The sequence below is a fragment of the Ursus americanus genome, chromosome 18 (genome assembly GCF_024610735.1).
Source record: "Ursus americanus isolate L20-20 chromosome 18, mUrsAme1.1.p, whole genome shotgun sequence".
In the NCBI taxonomy this organism is placed as follows: Eukaryota; Metazoa; Chordata; class Mammalia; order Carnivora; family Ursidae; genus Ursus; species Ursus americanus.
The window spans coordinates 8370276-8391189 of record NC_142144.1 but is presented as its reverse complement, the minus strand read 5'-3'; the positions used below and the strand labels follow the sequence as shown (position 1 = coordinate 8391189).

General features: G+C 44.8%; 1 protein-coding gene across 8 annotated transcripts in view; it reads left to right on the top strand.

Moving 5' to 3' along the window:
- The window catches only part of RALGPS1 (Ral GEF with PH domain and SH3 binding motif 1), a 280227-nt gene that overhangs the window by 116057 nt on the left and 143256 nt on the right, over positions 1–20914 (top strand). For all 8 annotated transcript variants that reach the window (XM_045790913.2, XM_045790912.2, XM_087869364.1 and 5 more), the window contains one exon: positions 8484–8610. In XM_045790913.2, the coding sequence (XP_045646869.1) occupies positions 8484–8610 (127 nt within the window). The remainder of the gene's footprint in view (positions 1–8483; positions 8611–20914) is intronic.

Here is a 20914-nt window from a genome sequence, read left to right as displayed (position 1 = left end):
GAAAAACAGATAAGAGGATTGGTATGTCTCGGGTGTTTTTTTTTGGGGGGGACTTGTATTTGGTAGTGTGGTACTTAAAGAATGCTCACAGGTAGTGAGCCTGCTGCAGAGCGTAGAGGACACAGTAGAGGCATTTTGGCAATGGCAGCAAATACTGAAAGGTTCCATACCTACTTCACACGTCCTTCCTGACCTCAAAAAACAAACCATACGCCTTTCCGCTGTGGCCAGTGGAGCACCTGCCACCACCAGCAACACAGCCACTCCGTGGCCCAAGTCCTGTGCGGAAGAGACGCAAGAGTGGGCCAGAGGAATTTCCTGTTCGTACACGGCCACAGGCAGCTCATTCTTTCCCCCTTTGATTAGTATTTGCTGCTCGTGCTGAGTGACTCGAGATCGGTGCCCCATTTGCAAGTTGAGCGGAAGTATCGGGACAGTAGAACAAGTAGCCAAAATGGTCATCCTATGTCCGTGGTTTCCAAATGGCAACGCTAGAAACATACTTTGCCAAGTGGCAAGTTTCCATCTCTCTACGACCTTTCCAGTCTTTTGAAAATTATTGTTATTTTTTAAGTGTAGCAGACACAGAATGTTACAGTTTCGGGTGTACACGGTAGTGATTCAACAAGTGTGTGCGTTATGCTGTGCTCTCCACAAGTGTAGCTACTCTGTCACCATATAACACCGTTGCAGTATCGTTAACTGTATTCCTCATGCTCTGCCTTTTATTCCCATGACTTATTCATTCCATAACTGGACGCCCGTGTCTCCCACCCCCTTCACCCATTGTGCCTATCCCCCAAACCCCCTTGTCTGTGGCAACCATTAATTTGTTCTCTGTGTTTACAGGTTTGATTCTGCTTTTTGTTTCTTTGTTTATTTATTCGGTTTCTGAGTGAAATCACATGGCGTTGTCTTTCTCGATCTGACTTATTTCACTTGGCATAACACCCTGTAGGTCCACCCATGATGTCGCAGATGGCACAACCCCATCCTTTTTTATGGCTGTGTAATATTCCATCGTATATAAATACCTCATTGTCCTTATCCATTTGTCTGTTGACGGACTTTTAGGTTGCTTCCATATCTTGGCTATTGTGAATAATGCTGCAGTAGATATAGGAGTGCATCTACCTTTCCAGTCTTGTTCAAAACACATTTCTGCCAAACTGCTGCCCCCTTGAGCATCCCTATGTGTGTTCCTACCTCCAGGCCACTGTTTGTGCTTTTTTTTTTTTTTTTTTGGCCTTGAAGGCCTCTCCAGCCCTGTCTCTGCTGGTTGAAATCCTTAGAGACCTGTTTCTCTGACCACCTCTTCTTGAAGGTCCTCCTTCCCATAATGGAGTTTGTTCTCTCCAGAGCCCTCTCATATTGTTTCTGACCCTCCCTATCTTAGCTAGCCATTTTCATTATTCAACCAGGTTGGACAAGTGGGGATACACATTTGATGCTTGACTGACTCACCTACCCAGACCAACTCTGGAGCCAGGATGGGCCCTTGGTAGGCTTCGATTTGGGGATGAGTCTCAGCCTTCTGGCTCTACTTTGGGGGCTTTGTGAGAATGTCTCCCTGGGTTACTATGAGCAGAATTTTTAAAAATTTAGCAAATTTACTGGAAACACATAAAAATTCTCCTAGAAGATTATATATTACATATGTATGCACATGAATGTATGTATATATATGTGTGTGTGCATGTAAACTGTTAAAGGATCATATTTTTAAAAGGTCAACTCATGACTCATATAGATATAAAATGAATACTTGCCAAAGATTTTAACTCATTAATTAGTGAGAGAACGAGTAAGATATTATAACCAGTAACATATTATCAAAAGAGAATCCAGAATACTATACTTTCATAGTTACCTAAGGAATGCCAAAATAATTTTTAAAAGATTTTATTTATTCATTTGAGAGAGAGTGCACACAACAGGCGGAGTGGCAGAGGGAGAGGGAGAAGCAGGCTCCCTGCTGAGCAGGGAGCCTGATGCGGGACTCGATTCCAGGACCTGAGCTGAAGGCAGACGCTTAACCAGCTGAGCCACCCAGGCACCCCAGAATGCCAAAATAATTTTTAAAATGGCTACAAAACTGGTATTCCCAGGGTGATAATCAGTGACATTTCATGAGACATAATTTGCCTGTCTGTGGACATGACTACATTTTCCGCAAGTTAACCTCTATCCGTACAGAGTTTCAGAAGGCCTTAGTCAAAGACAAACAGGGACAGACAGCTAGCCCGGGTACCTCTGAAGTTTCCAAGTCACAGGTTTCCCTTATCTTACTTACGACAGGCTCCGTCGCAAATAGTTTACATTAGATACATGACTATAGCTTATTTATTTTTCAGACACTGATAGTTTGAATCAAAAGAGGTAAAAATGACTTCTTCTAAGTGCCCTTGTTTTACTCCGTACTCATTCCATACTCAGTCTGCTCAATCCATCGGTCCATAGAATGTCCACAGCACTACAAATTCTTTCCATACCAACAGTAGACACTGGAATTGAATTAGAATTTTGAGCCAGTTTTAACATATTTGGAGCAACAGGCTCTTTGTTGAAAAGCATTTCCACGTATCAAGAAATGTTATTCTGTTGGAAAGCATTTCCATGTATCAAGAAAAGTTACTCTGTCAAGGCGAGGGAACAAGATACCAGTGTCCTCATAAAGACGATTTGGAGGGACTTTTTCTTTTTCCCTCCATGGAGACAGCTTCCAGATTTGAGCTATTTACCAGATGAGGGAAGTTTTCATCATTAGTCAAATACAACTGCCACATGTAGGTTCTCAGAGTGTGTGTGATAAGGGAAATTTCCAAAAGCAACCTATTTGACCAAGATTTGTGATCTTCCTGGCTTTTGACCCTGTGGTTTCTGAGTCCCATTTATCCCACGCAGCTGACACTAGGCATCATGAAAATTAGGTAATATCAGTATCCTGGGGCTTGATTTTTACTTTGTAATTCTAGTGTACTTTGCGTCTGTGGTCACAGACCCTTGCTCAATTCTAATGTTGTATATTTTTGCTTTTTGCCCTATTTGTAGAGAGGGTTTATCTGTTTTGTTGATATAAAAAGTAGTTATTGGGTCTAGTTATCATTTGTGTAGATTTGGCGATCAGTTTTGTTTTGTAACATATCAATTTCTAATTTTATTTACTAATTGATTTCCCTTACTTACCGCCCACGCATTTTCCTAGCTTCTTGAGTTGAATGTTTAGTTCGTTTATATTCTCACTTGTTTAATTTGAAGAGTTTAAAACCATGCATTTTCCTCTCAGTACAGTTTTGGCCTCATCACATAGCTTAACATATGGTTTCTCATTGTTTGTGGTTTGTAAACAGTCCATAATCCTGGCTTTTATTTTTTTCTTTTACCCAAGAGTTACTGGAGTTTTCAAAATATTCCAAGGATTTGGATTTTTTAAGTTACCATTGTTAGTTTTTCCATTCTTTTATTCAACAAATACTCAGGCAATGCGCTCTCTGTTTTGGGAGCCATATCAGATTTAGGGAATGGTGGCGTGAACAGAGCCAGCATGGCTGCTGCCTTCGTGGGATTTGCTGTTTGCTGAGGGAGACACATGTAAGTGTACAACTAACCCCAGTCATTATTAATATTGTGGAAGAAATCTCAGGGTGCCTCATGGCTTCAGCTTTGCCAGAAGTGAAGTTGCCTGTTATAGTTAGTGAACTCTTTCCTGATCTTATCTTTCTTTCTTTTTTAAAAGATTTTATTTATGTATTTGAGAGAGAGAGCAAGCACAGGAGCGGGGGGGGGGGGGGAGGGGCAGAAGGAAAGGGAGAAGCCGACTCCCCGCTGAGCGGGGAACCCCATGCAGGGCTCAATCCCAGGACCCTGGGATCATGACCTGAGCCAAAGACAGACGCCTAACTGACTGAGCCACTGAGGCGCCCCTTGATCTTTTTTTCTTACATCTTTTCCTGAGCATGAATGCTTTCAGTATCTGTTTGACTCTGGCGGCAAATAATTTATTTTCTTGTATATGGTTTTGATGGCTCCTTCCTGAGGCTTCCCTCAAGTCTGAAATCTCAAGGACCCTCAATTTGTGTGAGGTTTTCAGTTTATGGCTCTAGTTGTAATAAAAATTTAAAACATGCTTGAATAAATGCTGTTTTTAATTTTTTTGAATAAACAAACTCTATATTTAAAAAATTAAGGCTTGAAAGAATTTTTTCAGCTCAATACAGGCACATTAATTTTAAAAATCACTAAGTACAGAAAGGCTTAGTGAAACAATTAAGACTCATTGATCCATCCTCCATATCCCATTCCCCAAGGGCAACCACTTCCAGTTCCTTAGTGGTTTCTTCTGGTAGTTTCTGTCACATTTTCACCAATGTGCTTTTGGTGCAATTTCTTGACCCATTTGCTTTAGATTATAGTTGGTGATTTTTTTGTATGGTGGATGTTGGTTTAGTTTTCCTGAACTACCTTCTGTCTTCAAAAACGCTCATGTTACTGGGGCACCTGGGTGGCTCAGTTGGTTAAGCATCTGACCCTTAATTGCAGCTCAGGTCCATCTCAGGGTCGTGAGTTCAGGCCCTGCGTTGGGCTCCACACTGGGCATGGAACCTACTTAAAAAAACAAAACAAAGCATCCATGTTACTATAGTTAAATCACTTTTGTTAAAGGAGTAGTCAGTGTTTTAGTTACTAGGAATGTGTGAATACGGTTCTCTGTATAGTCAACTAGTAAACTATGAGTAACGTGTCCTTCCTGAAACACCTTTTTGTTTCCCTGGAATTTCTGATTCCCTTAAAAAAAAATTCTTATTCTAACTACCATCTATCTACCAGATAAAATATATAATGTTGCATAATATAGTATTATAGTGTTATATAATTATAATATAATATTATAGTATATCATATATATTACAGTATTATAGTATATCTAATGTATAATAGTGAATATATGTTACATGATATATGTATAATATCTGGTAGATAGATGGTATGTCTGGTAGATACATACACACATACATATATAAAATATCATTATGTATATTTTACCAGATTTTTATATAACACAGTTGACCCTTGAACAACATGGGTTTGAACTGCGTGTGTCCACTTACATACAGAATTTTTTCGATAAATATAGTACGATGCTGTTTATGTATTTTCTCTTCTTTATGATTTTCTTAATGTTTTCTTTTCTCTAGCTTTCTTTACTGTATGAATACAGTATATGATACATATACAAAATATGTGTTAATTGTTTATATTGTCAGTAAGGCTTCTGGTCAACAATAGGGTGTTAGTAGTTAAGTTTTTGGGGAGTTAAAAGTTATATGTGGATTTTTGACTGTGTAGGTGGTCAGCTCCCTAACCCCTGCGTTGCTCAAGGTTCAACTATATATATATAATTAATATAATTTTAGATTATTATATATAATCAACTTATTTTATAGTGTGAGACTTTTGCATAATATGTAAAATCTTAAAAGCATTTTATTTATTTTAATTTTTTATTATGTATAATAAATAGATCTGTTTCCTCCCCCAAACATCTATCCTATCAGGTTTTCTACTGAGCCTTCTCTTTCTCTGGAGACATCTCTTCCAGGGCTGATACTATGTGAACCAGTCGTTCTGAAGGGTGGTTGTTCATCTGTCATCCCAGAGCCTCCATTTACTACTCCCGGATTGGAGCCACTGTTTCCTGTATCCCATATCTTCCTGTATTTGGTTTATTCCTTTATTTTGCTAGAGGAAGTTCTCAAGTAGATTTCAAATACATGCATGGGAAATGGGTGTTCTCGGTCTTCTGGCATCCTTTGCATTACTACTCAGTAATCAGATGCCATCCTGAATTTCATTTGTGGGCACAGAATGGATTAGATGAGTGAAGTTAACCAGATCCAGCCCTTCTGAATGTCTGTGAATGTGTGTAGATGGTAGGGGTGGGGGAGGCGTGGTGAGGGGGTTGGTAGGAAGTATGTGTACAGAGGCAAGGTTAACAGGGGGGGTATGACCTGGAGAAGCCTGGTTTTAAATTTAGGAAGCATGCAAATGTGGCTACCTTTGGTTGTCTCACTCTGCTAAAGAACCCCAGTTGTTGGTTTGAAGTCAATGTACAGGGTGATTTTCAGGAACATCCCTCAGGCCTCTAACTTCATATTGGCCTGATTATATCCATCTGTCCATATCCAGGACATAGACGACAGGCTGATCACCTCTGCGGTACCATGCATAGAGGCACTTGACAGGATAGGCAGGTAGGCTGGACCTGGACAGGGGGACATGGGCAATCCCCCGCTGGGTCCAGAGAACCAGTGGTGGGAGCATTGGATGGCAGCATGGCTCGGCTGCAGTGTGCAAGGATAACAGGGATTTGTTTGACTGCTGCATGAACATGGGTGATTGCCAAAGAATTCAGTGGGGTTCTAGGTTGCATTTAGTAGAGAAATGACGTCCTGGCCAGCAGAGTGAGGAGTGTGCTCAGCTCTACAATGGGGCAGTTCACAGCTAGATATCTGGTTCTGATCTGGGTGTATGTTGTTCTGTAGTGAATTTCTCATCCTTAAATGTTCATTTCAAATGCTCCTCTCTCTGTAGAGCTTTCCTTGATGCCTTCCTTGACCATAATTGATTTATTTGTCTGGATTCTTGGTCTCTATTTGCTTACCTCGCTGCTATAATATACGTCCCTCTCCTCTATTGAGTAGCATTCCCCAAGGATTCTCAGGCCGGTCGCTTGATCTCTGTGATGTTGAACCTGCTGGTTCTGGCTTCGTCTGTGTCGCTGGGCTTTGTAAAGATCAGATGAGGTGTACATTATGGTAGACAAAAAGCGAATGGGAGGTCATGTTATTTCCTGTGCATTTATTTGTTCACGAGATAGTGAGTAGCAGCTTCAGAGTCGCAAGCCAGTTAAGCAGCCATGTCCCTAGCGTCTGTGTAGCATCTCTGCTTTCATGTGTCCTGAATTTCTCAGTGGGGGGAAAAAGCTTGCTGTTTATTTTCGAACTTCTTCAGCACTGGGACCTTTTTTTTCAGCTAATTCTTTTGCCTCCTTCCCTGAAGTCCTTAAGCTGTCACTGCTTAGCTGGGCCTTCATACGGCTGCATCCTCTGTGACTCTGGAGGCCGAGGGTCAAGGAAGTGGGCAGGGCCTGCCCCGAGCAGTTTGGGCTCTCTGGTGCACTAGACGTGGCCTGAGTCTGGGATTTGCAGACCCAGGTCCTAGGAACTGCACTGTATTTGTACTAAACCAAAGGGATTACTTGAGTATAAAAGGCCTGCTTCCCCTGGTGCTGGACAGTGACTGTCCCACTTCTCCATGCTGCATGATGGGGCAGTTGAACACTGGCTGATGGATGTGGCAGGGCTATAGGCCCACATCCTTGTATTGACCATCAGGGCCGCAAAACCAAGCTTGACCAGCGATACCCCATAGATCCTGCTGGGCTCAGCCATTGATCTCAAATCCTGGAGGCACTGGGTTCTGGAAGCTGAAATTGAGGAAGCTCCCAACACCAGCCACATGCTGGGTCAAAGCCAGCCCTCTCCGAGTGACCCTCCCCCAAATCCTCTTAAGAAGCCAGGTCTCCCTGCCTAGACTCCTTTCCTCAAAGCCATTTTATTGAAGGAGCCTTATTGCCATTTCCTGGCACTGGGTCTTGACAACCACAACACGAGTCCTTATCATCAAGTCTGGAAAACCAGAAGTTCAGATTTCCATTCCTTCCTTCTAAGAAGGCACCTTATGTACAATGACCATCCCTTCCCTGGTGACCAAGATTTCCACACTGGAGAGCTCAGTCATAAAGGATCTTTATATACTGTGGCTGTGGGTACCTGCTCAGCCTGTCTTTGCTTAACTAAGCCACCCCGTAGATGGCTGCGTATGGCAAAGAAGCTCCGTGTCTTTGGATTAAAATACTGTTCCCAGTATAAATACAACACAGCTATAAACTGCAGGGAGTCTGGGATAGCCTAGATTGGAGAGGCGGCCTGGCTGTGGGCTCAACACACACGAGTGGACCGTGTCAAATTTCCTGGGGCCTTCAGCAGTGGGGAAGATGGTGAGGAAGGAGCAAGAAGCTGTGGACCCAGGGAGAGACCTGGTGTAGCGCTGTAGAGACTCTGGGGGACCTTTCTCCTGGAATGGGCTTCCCTCTGTGAGCCCCTGCCTTTGCAGGGTCTGTGCGCCCTTGGAGGCAGGTACTGTGAGGGTGTTGTGGCATCATTGAGAATTGTGGACTACACAGCTTTGGAGGACATCTTCCAAGTGTGAGATTCTGTGAAAAATGACAAAATCGAGGCCGTGAAACTTTCATCTCTACAGGCAACAGCCTCTTAAAATCTTCAGTTGTGCCCAGGACTTGGTACACTACAGACATGTCATTTAGGACATTTCCCTCTTTGTGCACAGTTAGCCTCCCCCCCCCAGTTTCTTCTGGTTTATTTCTCTTGTCTCTCATACTCTGTATTTTCTTCTCACTTCAGCTTCTGAATCGAAAAGACAAGACCACCTTTGAGAAATTGGACTACCTGATGTCTAAAGAAGATAATTACAAGCGGACCCGGGAATATATCCGAAGCCTGAAGATGGTCCCCAGTATTCCCTATCTAGGTAGGAATCTAAATTGGCTTATTATTTATTAAGAAACCTGCTGAGTGCCAAGTAAGATGTTTTTACAGTTTCTAGTTGAGAAATTTCCAGAAGCAGCATGGGCCATGGATAAAGAGGTAATTGGTTAGCTCCTCGGATTGGAACAGGCCTTCGATACTTCCCAAGCATGGGAACCTCACTGAGGGCCTTGAAACAAGGGATATTGTACTTCTTATGTAAGTAACCTGTGAATCACAAGTCTCCCCTACAGCCTACAGCCCAGAAGGGTCACAAGACTTACTGGTTCATCCACAACCTCTTGAACGAGGGGAACTCAGGCCAAAACTCCTCTGCTCTGGGCATTATTAATCTATTTTATAAGATTTGTACCAGCAAAATTTTAATGATTATTGATTTTTCTGATTAGAAAGTAATACATGGTCATTGTAAAGGATTAGGAGAAGAAAATTAATATCATTTGTCACCCCACATAGATATAATCAGTGTTTTGCATCATATCCTTTCATTTGAGTGGATATAAAAATCCATATTTATAATGAACATTTAATGTTATTACCTATGTTTCTATACTACATCTCAACCCCATTGCATGGATTTGCCAAACTTGAATTTGTTAACATTGACATTTAGGATGACTCAACATTTTTGTTGTTAAAATATTGCAGTGAGCATCCTTATTGCAAAAACCTCTTGCATATGGTTATGATTATTCCCTTACAATAAGTTCTTAGAAGTGTGATTATTGGGTCAAAACATGTGCAGAATTTTGCCTTTTTATGTATGTTTTCGAAAAGCTCTCCATAGAGGCTGTAGGAGCTTATATTTTCATTGCAAGGGGATAAAATCTGTTTTTTCCCATGTAAACAAATACTGTGTATTTTCGTCTGTGTGGTTCTTTCTCTTTTCCTTGCTCTCCTTTTTTTTTCTTTGCCAATTTGATAGGTGAAAAATGCTTCTTGTAGTTTGGATTTCATGGTTATACTAATTTTATGAAAAAATTTTGTCTTTTTATGACCTAAAAGTAGTACTAATAATAGGAAAATTAAGGTTTTATAGAAGTGGCTCCCTAATATTTTCAGAGATCTAGTGTTAATTTCTTGGAGGCACATTTTTGACAACTTGCAAATGTCCTCCATGAACATTGTTTTCTAATTCCTTTTTTTTTTTTTTTTTTGAGAGAAAGAGAGAGAGAGAGCATGAATATAGGGGGAAGGGCAGAGGGAGAGGGAGAATCTTAAGGAGGTTCCATGCCCAGAGATCCCACAACCCTGAGATCATGACCTGAGCCGAAATCAAGAGTCGGATGCTTAACTGAGTCACCCAGGCGCCGCTGCTTTCAAATTCTTTTAAAGTCAATTTGGGAAATATAATTTTCGTAGAAAATTGTCCACTTGACCCAAGTTTTCGAAATTATTTGCATAGAGTTCTTTTCCTCATTTAGTTTTCTGTGACCATGGTTTATGTAATGTTCTCCTATAAATTTTAGCCTCCTATGTATGCATCTTGTATTTGCTTTGCATTCCTGATAGTTTGCATTTTTGTTTTCTCTTTCTTTTTTTTCATTTGCTTTGTCAGAGGTATGTCTGTTGGTCTTCCCAGAGCATTAGACTTCGTTATTTATCAGTTGCGTTGGCCTTCTGCTTTCTAGTTTACTATGTTCTGTCATCCTAAGATGTACTTTTTGTCTCCACACTTGAGCACCTCTGAAGTTGGGGTGCATCTTTCAATTGATGGCAAACAAAGCACTGTGATGTTGTTTAATTGGCAGTGGTTTTTCTTAGTTATACATAAGATAACTGTGTGTTTCAGAATGATGTCCTATATTTGATGAAATATGGAATTTCTGCTTTTATCTTTTATAGTTCATTTCTCCTGTTTTCCTTACATTGTTTTGTTATTTCTGTTAACTACTTTGATTGTATTATTGGCTCATTTGCATAAATATTACTCTCTCCACTTTAATTTGGAAAACAGTCAAGGGCGTACATTTCGCTCTGATTGCTGCTACATGTTTTGTGATACAGTGTTCTCAGTGATATTCTTTAAGTGTTCTGTGATTATAGTTTCAGTTTTTCTTTTATCCATGTAATAAGGTAATGGTTTTTTAATTTTTAAGGGCTTGAATATTCTTCTTGTTTTCAAATGGTTTTATAGAGATAGAATTTATGTCCCATCCATTTAGAGTGTCCAGTTCAGTGGTTTTTTCAGTCTATTCACAGTTGTGTAGCCATCAACACAATTTTGCAACATTTTCATCATCCCAAAGACAAACCCCGCACCCGTTAGCGGTCACTCCCTTTTCTTTCTGGCCAGCTCTCTTCTGCCCTCACCCCCAGTCCTTGGCAATCGCCAGTCTACTTTCTGTCTCCATAGATTTGCTTATTCTGGACATTTCATAGAAATTTAATTGCACAGTATGTGGTCTTTTATGACTGGCTTTTTCGCCTTTAGTATCATGTGTCCAAGATTCATCCATGTTGGAACATAATCGCTACTTCATTCCTTTGCATTGTCAGATAATGTTCCATCGTGTGGAAACACCACATTTTATTTATTTATTTGATGGACATTTGAATTGTTTCACTTTTTGGCTATCATGATCACACTGCTAGGAACAGCTTTGGTTTTTAAAAATGTAGTCTTCTCTCTAATTTTTTTACATGGGCTTAGGATATGTGGCATATATACTTTCTAGGTTTTAAAAGATGTTTGACATTTGTCTTGTGGTTTAATATAAAATCATTGTTTGTAAATGTTTCATGGGTGCTGGACAAGAAAGTGAAATCTCTCAAATTACTCTTACGATTGCATTAGAGTATTTAAATGATTAATTTGTGACAACTTAGTCTATCAAGAACAGAAATATATGTTGGACTCCCTTGCATTTCTGATAGCTTCTGCCTACATTATTTAGTATATAGAGATTTATAACAATTGAAAATTTATGGTGAAGTGTCCCATACAAAATGATCTTGATTTTGTTTGTTAATTGCGTTTACTTCTGTCTGATATTAATTCTGTGAAATCTGTTTTATTTCTCATTTGCGTTTATTTTCTAAACCTTTGCCTATATTTTAGGTTTGAATATTTTAGATTGCTTTAAGTGTGAAGACTGCACTGAGTTGGACCCAATATGAGAGTCCTTGCATTTTAGGAGGGGAGTACTCTTTCACGTTCGTTCAGTCGTATGCCATATTATTATTATTTTTTAAAGATTTTATTTTATTTGACAGAGATAGAGACAGCCATCGAGAGAGGGAACACAAGCAGGGGGAGTGGGAGAGGAAGAAGTAGGCTCATAGCGGAGGAGCCTGATGTGGGGCTCGATCCCAGAACGCCTGGATTATACCCTGAGCCGAAGGCAGACGCTTAACCGCTGTGCCACCCAGGCGCCCCGTATGCCATATTATTGAACCAAACATCAGTCTGCGCTTTCTTGTTTATGCCTTTTTCTTCTTTCCTTGTTCTTCTCTTATGGTTTACTACAGTATCTTTCTACTTGACACGCAAATCACTATCTCAGATCTACAGAGGGAGGGCCTGTTGATACACACAGCTCACAGACCCATTCCCACTTTGCCCCAGGCTAATCAACTGAGGGATAAAGTGAGATAGTACGAGGGTGAGGGTTGCTTAGTGCAGGTCCAATGGGTCAACTAGCAGAGGCCCTCCCAGATGGTTAAGGATGGCCTCTTCTCTGTTCCTAAGAATGATCATGAGAGCTTCTGTTTATTGTCTGCTTTCTCTGTGCCTGGCACCCTGCTAGGCATTATCTCAATGAATACTCACAATGGCCCAGTGAATAAGCCAGCAGGCACCGAGAGGTTGCCTAGGGTCACGTAACTAGAGAATGGCAGAGCCAGGACTTGGCCCACATGGTCTGGCCATAAGCCCTAAGCTGTTGACACTGCCCTCTCCTGCTGCCCCACCTCTACTGTCCAGGTCATTATTTTCCTGTGCCTCCCTTGCAGTTGCCAGCTGTGTGTCCTCTGCCATTTATGACTTGTGGGTGTCCTCCATCAGACACTATATGAAGTGGGATGAATTGTCTTGACTCTTTCTTGCGACATTCTCTGTTCTGGGGCTTCTGAGGGCAAAGTGGACCAATACCATCTCCCCTTTCTGAGCCCTGTCCCTTGTAATCAGACCAAGTTCCTGAGTCACTTCCTCAGGCCACTGGCCACAGGCCCCTCGTGTGTCACCCGACGGCTCTTGTCAGGCCCCTGGAGAGGTCTGCCCTTGCAGTGGACACGTAGCCTGTTCCAGCCCTGAGTTTCTGGAGCCGTGGCCCTCCTTGTCCTTGACGGCCTCATCTCAGCTGCCTCTTCCTGGAATTAGGTAGTGGAGAGGCTCTGTGTAGGCCTCGGTGTGGCTCAGCGCTCCTGCTTCTACCTCTGAGAGCCCCGGCTTGGCTGCCCTGCTCCGTGTTTCCAGGCTGACGGTGATTTCCCTTCCCCCTCAGCCGGCTGGGCTGCATTTCTCATGCCCATGCAGAACGACTCCTGACACACACCAGCAAGAGGGAGAGAACAGGCGATGACGCCAACATGCTTTCTGTTCTCAGGACTGCGTGTGAGGGTTTACCGTGGGGGATGCCTCAGTTTCATTAAAAAGAAGGCAGCAAGATCCCATTCTGAAGCTTAGTGGGCCCATCGTCCTGAGGGCAGTTGGGGCCCTACCTGCCCATCTGATCACTGTGGACAGACCCTGCCCACATCCAGGTTGTGGTTTCAGTACTGCTTCCTCCTGGAAACCCAACCTGTCCCAGGACTGGATTTGTTTATTGAAGGGGGAATAGTTACATAATTCCTGGAAAGTACAATATAGGAAAAAATGTCTGAAACCATTTCTTTTTCCCTTGGCAAAATCCTCACTGTAGGTCTTTCCCTCAGGGAGAGGGAATTATTCTCTGGGAGGGACTTCAGGTCAGTTCCTGATATTTCCTGCTGCTTTGTTGCCTCTGTTGCGAGAGACCTTGGACGCTTCCAGCAGATACTTGCCTCTAATGGCAAGAATGGGGTTTATTTTTGTAACGATTCTCTTAAACGCCTGTGGAAGGTTCTGTGCTAACTGGTTTCCTGGGACTGTTCAGGACTGTTCACTTGGTGTCCCTCACTCCCTGTAAAGGTGCCCTCACATAGCACTAGCCGGTGTTAATAACCGTGTGTGTGTCTTCCAGCTCCTTTGCATGCAAATTTTAGGGCCAGTTGGCCGTACTTTGGCGCACTGTTTCTCGTGAAATGTAATTTAAAAAACACTGAGGGAAAAACTTACTACATTTTAAAAATAAGACCGTCTGAAAAAGTTTCTTCCCAGTTACTTCAAAGCGTAAAAATAGCGGTGGGAAATAGGTCAATTATTTGCAGCTTAAATTGATCTGATGGTAACTCCTTGTTCGTACCCAATTCAGATTGCAGTGATAATAAAAGCAGGCAAGAGCTGTGAAGAATGGCTCAACCATTTATTTCTAAACAGCTTTATTGGCTTAGAGGGTGTTTGGTTTTCACTACCTATAATTCCCTCCAGGAAATAGCTACATAAAATTAAGAATGTAATGGATTTTAAAAGGTTTAGAGCTGATTCTAAAAGTAACCATAGGCAGTGTGGAAAATCATGATCCCTCAAGGAACAAAAATTAGGTATTCTGACAGTTCTAAATCATAAGAAAACATTTAGATATACTTGGTAAATTTACCCAGACTTCCGATATATGAAGGAAATTTCTAGAACCTAAGACATTCCTTCAGACAAGCAGATCCTGCCATAGGTAAAGGAAGCCTTTACTTTCAACCATGGACTCTGAGGTTTAAAATAAAGGCAAGTTGTTTCTGAGTACAGAACAAATAGACCTAAAAAGACTTTTAAAAAGAAGTGTTTACGCTGATGCCCCAAAGCCCCCGGAACAGCAAGGTGAATGAGGGGCTCGCACTGTGAGCCTAAGGGCAACATGTGCCAGCCTTCTGCAAGATGGTGTGTTCTCGAGCCTGCCATCGAATGATGGGTGAGCACTCTTGTTAGGTGATGGGCGAGACAGACACCCTTTCTCCTCTGGTGGAGCTCACAGCCCAGATCTGATCGCTAGCAGTGAACAAGAAACTAAAAGTAAGCTGAGCGTTGTGAGGGGAAAGGCAAAGGAACAGATAAAGGCGCCCCGACCTGGTCTGGGGGACTAGGGAGGGTTTCCTGGAGCAAAGCCCTGAAGGGTGAATAAGCCGGGTGAAGAGGTGGGAGGTGAGCATGCCAGACAAAGACAACAGCTTGTGCAAGAGCCCTGAAGTGGGGAAAAAACATGTTTGTTGGAAAAACTGGCTGGAGAGTAGAGAACGAGGGGGAGGGTATTGTGAGAAGCAGCTGGAGTGAAAGGGAGGGGTGAGCTCGCCTGGGCCCAGACATGAGTGGGAAGTTTAGGCCCCAGTTCCCCCTAAGAGCAGTGGGGAGCCATGGAGGACTTGAAGCAAGGGCGTGGCCAGATTGGACTTGCATTTAACACACAGCTCCTTGCCTGCAGCCTGTGAGTAGCTTTGAGGAAGGCAGGCTGGAGGAGGGAAGACCCAGGTAGGGGACCATGCAGAAGCCCATGATGCATCACTGTAGTTCAGAAATGGCTAGATGGGGAGGGAAAGAAAGCCTTTTAAACGCGGTCCTTTATTTTTTTTATGTTTTTATTTTTATTTTTGAGAGAGAGCAAGAGCATGCGCATGTGCAAGGAGAGGGAGGAGGGGCCGAGGGTGAGGATCTTAAGCAGACCCTGCGCTGAGCACAGAGCCTGACGTGGTGCTTGATCTCAGGACCCTGAGATTGTGACCTGAGCCAAAATCAAGAGCCGGATTCTTGACCAACTGAGCCACCCAGGCGCCCCCAGAAACAGTTCATTTCAGAGCAGAGCCTTGGAAAGACATTAAACAGTTGTCAGTGAGCATGTCCCTTACACCTGATGGAGACGAATGGCATTTCCCTGTGCTTTGACTTCGAGAGTCAACGTGTGCATTTGAGCTGTGGCCTCCTTACAGCGGATTGAGAGGGCAAGCACAGTGCTCTCTCCATCTACCCACAGAAGCCAGGCCGGATTGGGCTGGCTGATGCCAGCAACACTTCTGCTTCCCAGAACATGGATCGGAGTGGCCACCACCACTCCAGGACCAAGTCCACTGGCTCCCAGTTTGGGGTGACCACATTGTTATCCAGCTGTCCCCCAGGTTTACCAGCATTAAGGGTAATCCTCTCCTTTAATGCCCAACTGAAAAATTTCCATTCTACATGCAGGAAATCCAGACTTTTTTGTTTTCAGTTCTCCACCCCACGTGTTTTTAAGGATCCCCAAGGAATACTCACTTGTTCCACGGATCCATCCTGGTGGTTGCATGGTGCCTCAGCTGGCTGCCTGGCTCCAAACCGCTGATCCCTCCCTCCAGCATCTCTGCCTTTCCTACCCAGTCCTTGCAGCTGGACCTATGTGGAGCCAGGCTCCTCCTTCCTTCCCTCGGGAAGCACAGTTTAGGACGGATCTGGGGATGTCAGTGCCACAGAGAAAAGCTTAAGCTTGCATTCTCAAATGCCTGCTCCTGGAGCTCCGGGGCCATGCCCTTTCTCCTCTCGCCTGATGGCCACATGCTTCAAGGGCCGACCTATGGCCCTCCCTTTCCTAGCCCAGGAGAGCCTTTGATCAAGTTTCCCCTTCCTCATATTGAGGCATCCATCCTTTCTGAGGCCCAGCAGGCAGGGAAAAGCTGCCCTCGGACCCATCTCAGACATGCTTCCTAGTCAACAGAAGAATCGCAAAGACAGCTACCATCCCAGATCAACGGAATCTTTTCCATTATTTTGCAGTGTGGACAGCTGCATATTTTCTTAAACCTCTCCCTTCCAGAAGAGAATTTTGCCTTTACTTTTGCAGTCTGAAGATTTATTACCTTAAAATTCACATTTCCCTGGGACTTCACAGTCATGTTCCATTTTTACAAAAAGCCAGTGGATGTTATTTAAAACCCCCATTTTGTGAGTGAGAAAATCCACAGTTTGACCTATGACTTAGCCAGTGTCATATGCCAGGCGGATACCAAGTGCAACTCAACGTCTCATGTTCTGGCCTGGGCTCCACCCAGCCTTAACTCACGCATCCTCTGTCTAGTGCCCCTGTCTCCATGGAGAGAAACAGTGCAGGAGGAAAGCATGTTGGGGAGACGTTTGCTCTGCTGCGCAGAGCTGAGCACCTTGTCACCTTTGTCCCTTCTGGGGCACAGGGAGGACTTGCGGTCTGCATTTCTCTGCATCAAGAAGTTGTGTCTGATCCCCAAAAGGAGGTAAGAGCATAGCCCACTTTGTGCAAGAGGAAGTGTGTTTTCATAGCAGGAATCTGTGTACTCATCAGGATGATTGCTTTGCTTTGACCTTTCGTCTCCGGATTTCTAATCAGAAGCTCACAATAGTGATAATGACAACTCTTGGTTATTCTCTCCCACGTGACCGGCACTGCACCACACACTTCATGAGAGTTATCTCATGTATCCTCCCGATGCTTCTTCCTCTGAGGGAGACACTATTTTTAACTTATTTCACAGCTGCAGAAGCCAAACAGGACTCATGTTAAAGGTCTCAACACTTTGCAGCACCACTTCCTAGTGGTAAGACCAGTGCCCAACCCAGTCTGACCCAGTGCCCAACCAGAAACTTCAGAATATGCTGCAGTTCCCTGTAAAAAGCCTTCACCCTCTGGGGAAACCCAGACTGGACTGAGAAAGAACAGCTCTGGAGACCCTCCTGTATGGAGTGGAGGCTTGAGATGGGTGGCTATAGTCAGTAAGCCCTAAGCAGGACAAAGGTTGGGGGTGGAGGAGGAGCTAATGAGTTTCTCCATCCTCAGGACTAACCTGGTGAGCTGTGTGTCTCCTTGCTGGTCTGAAGGGAGAGTTAAGACAATTGACACCGAGAATCTGAAAGATTCTGAGTGGTTGATAGCTTGTAAGATGCCCCAGTGCTCCCTGACCCCCAGTATTCCTGTCCTTGTGTAATCCCTTCCCCTTGAGCATGGGCAGAACGTACTGACTTGTTCCTAACAAATAGAATATGACAGAAATAATGGGACATCTATTCTGAGGTCAGATTATTTAAAGACTTTGCCCTCAGTGTGAGGTGCTTGCTCTCTCTCTGTCTCTTGGATCTCTTCCTATCTCTTGGATTCTGGAGGAATCCAGCTGCCTTGTGTTTGTCAGCAAACCTCCCCCCCCCCCCACCGCTGCCAGCCACATGTGAGTGAGTGTGGAAACAGAGTCCACCTCAGTGGAGCCTTCAGATGAGACCACAGCCTCAGCCCACGGCTTGACTGCATCACTTGAGACTCCTTGAGCCAGAGGCATCCAGCTAAGTTACCCTCAACTTCCTGACCCAGAGAACCTGCAAAGTAATACATAAGTAAGCTACTGAGTTTTGGGGTAATCTGTCACGTGGCAATGGAGAACTAACGCATATCACAACCTTGATCACTACCCCACATTTATTACTTTGTTACCTCAGCTGTAAAACTGAGCACACAAAAGACAGTAAGATCGATTTCTAGGGCAGCAGGAAGTGCTAGGTCTGTCTCAGAAGCTAATTTTGAGAGGAGCAAATCCTATAGGACAAGAGGGGGTGGTTGCCATTTTGAGAGGTAATGAATTCTTGCAGTTCTCTAAGAAGACGGGTGCCTGAGAAGGGCCTAGAAGGCTACCTTCAGAAAAGCTGTAGTTCCCTACTCAAGTGTATGTTGGGCTTTAGAGGGTAATGTGTGCAGACCTTCAGAGGTCCAGGAATGGCTGCTCAGGAAACTGGAAGACGTCCATTCTGTGTGGCCACCCAGAAAGCTGGACTGGGGAGGGACCCACTCATTCCCTTCGAAACTTTTTAGATGATAAAAGTAACACATTGTTAGTTGTAAAACTCACACTAAAAAAAAGTCTGTGAAGTAAGAAGCGAAAATCCCCTTCTTCCTTGCCTACTCCCCAGAAGCAACCACAATTAACAGTTGGTGTGTATCCTTCCAGACATTTTAATCCCCATACACTAATGTATGTGCATGTGTGTCTGGGGGGGGAGAAGCAAATAATACTGTGCTTTTTAACCAAAATGGGGACATTTTATTCATTTTGCTTTGCACCTTACATTTTTTTCCGTGTAGAGAGTCACAGATGTTGTTCGGAGGCAGCACATAGAGAACTTCTTCCTTCTGTCCAGTGGTTCCGTGGCGCCCGTGGCAGGCGCCTGGGTGGTTCGCTGAGTTGGGCCAGGGTGCATGCCGGTTCCTCCAGCCGTGTGCCAACTGATGGGCTCTCCCTCTGAGGGAAAGTGTAGTGGAGAACATCTTCACCGGGGTGTCTCTGCTTACCTGCAGAGTATTTCCAGAACACTGAGTGTGGGGAGAGGGGTTGCTGGATTGCCTGTCTGTGACTTCTGTCCGGTAGCGCCTGTGGGAACACCCTCCGAAAGGTGGCAGTTACACTTGGCTGGGAGTGTGAGCATGCCTGTCAGCCCCGCTCTCACCAGCACCAGGTCCTACTGACCTCTTTTTATTTATGAGAAAATGTCAGGTGAAAGATGACATCTTGCTTTAATACACGTTTCTCTACCCGCCAATCCTTTGTGCTCTTGGCAGAGAAGCTGCTTTTCTACTTCAGACACGTGCTCCCTGAGCTCTCCTGCGCCCAGGGTCAGGCAGCCAGGCCTTCAGGCCTCCCACCCAACTGCTCAGCCGCCCTCTGTTCCTGCCTCTGCATCTGTCCTCAGTCTCTCTCCTGTGTCCCCAGCCCGGCCTTGCGCTGCCCTGAGCAATGAAGAAGGGCTGCCTGGCTGTTGGGTCCCCCTGGAGAGGAGGCTGACAGAAGTCCGTGCCCGCACACTTGCCTGGGGCTTGGTCAGCATTCCGGGCTCCAAGGAGGCTTCGTGCTGCTTCTTATTCTTTTCCCTCTTTGAGATGATGAGGGTGTTGGCCTCGGTCATCACATGGCTCCAGAAGGGAATTCTAATTCTACATTACCCTTCTACATTACCCTTCCAAGCTCTGGACCACTGCCAGCCCCCTAAGGGTCAGGGCAAATGTGGCCTGTCCACCCAGGGAGCTATCCCTCAGCTTCGGGAGGGTGCACATGCTCAGTCGGGTGACAGGGAGCACCCCTTGACCAGCCCATAGAGCCAGATTTATCATGACCAGTGGCGAGCAGGGGATGGGATAGCCAGATGGCCCGCCACCTGGGAGGGCCACACGTGGAAGTGCTTCGGCAAGGCTGCACAGAGGAGAGGGATTATCTGTGTCTGGGTTCCCATGTGTGGGCGGAGCTACCCCAGGCTGCCCCATGTCAGGAGAGACAGGAATACTTGAATGTGATGGTTGGTACCAAGGCATTGTGTCCACAAGTGGCAGAATCCCAGATTAGGGCTGGGTCAGGCTTGCCTCTGGATCTGAGAGAGACTAGATAAGGAAGCCCCAGGCCTGACGGCATGGAGATGGCAGACAGGGACCCAGCTATCAGATGATGTGGCCCAGGGCTTGGACCAGGTAGAACTGGTGCACAAGGTGACACTGGAACTGCCAAAGGATGGGGCTGAGTCAGTTGGTTGGAGGACAAGTGGAAGCCAGATGGGCAGGGCCCAGCCTTTGGCCCAGGCAAAGCCCTGGTAAATAGCCCTGGACTGGCTTCCTGACATCTGGGGACCTACTGTCCATCCAGCTACTTCTGCACACACGGGCTGGCGGGCTAGCTCACATAACCGCAGCCGTGGGCAGGAGGTCGCCACGCTTCTCAGATGTGTAGGGGGGTGATCACAGGGTGAGAGAGGGGCCTTGGTTGTTTCATTCTGCCCTTGCGGACGGTGATCTAATGCTGCAGTAGCAGGAGTGCAAATCCTGAGTGGCTGAGGCTGTGTTCTCTGGCAAGTCACTGAACATCTCCGAGCCTTGTTTCTGTTATGTCAAAGGGAGTGTAATGAGAAGACCCACCTCACAGGTCTGTTAACGAGATTTAAAGAGACATACATGGTGCCTGGCACACAGACAACACCCCTTAGGTGGTAGATGGCGTGAGTGTAATCCAGATCAAAATACTGCCAGGAAGACTCCAGCTGTGGGGACCTTGTTGCCTCCTGTATCCACAGAGACTATTGAGAAACTCAGTGAATCCAGGAAGGGCAGGAAGAGCCCATCTGGGCCTAGCTAGGTGTCATGTTGAGTGACCCAGCAGGGCCTAGAAGGGTTAGGTGTGCTTTGTAGGGTAAAGCAGGAGTGGGCAGGGGGGGAGGTGCTGAGGAATAGATACCATCTAATGGGTAGTGGGACAGA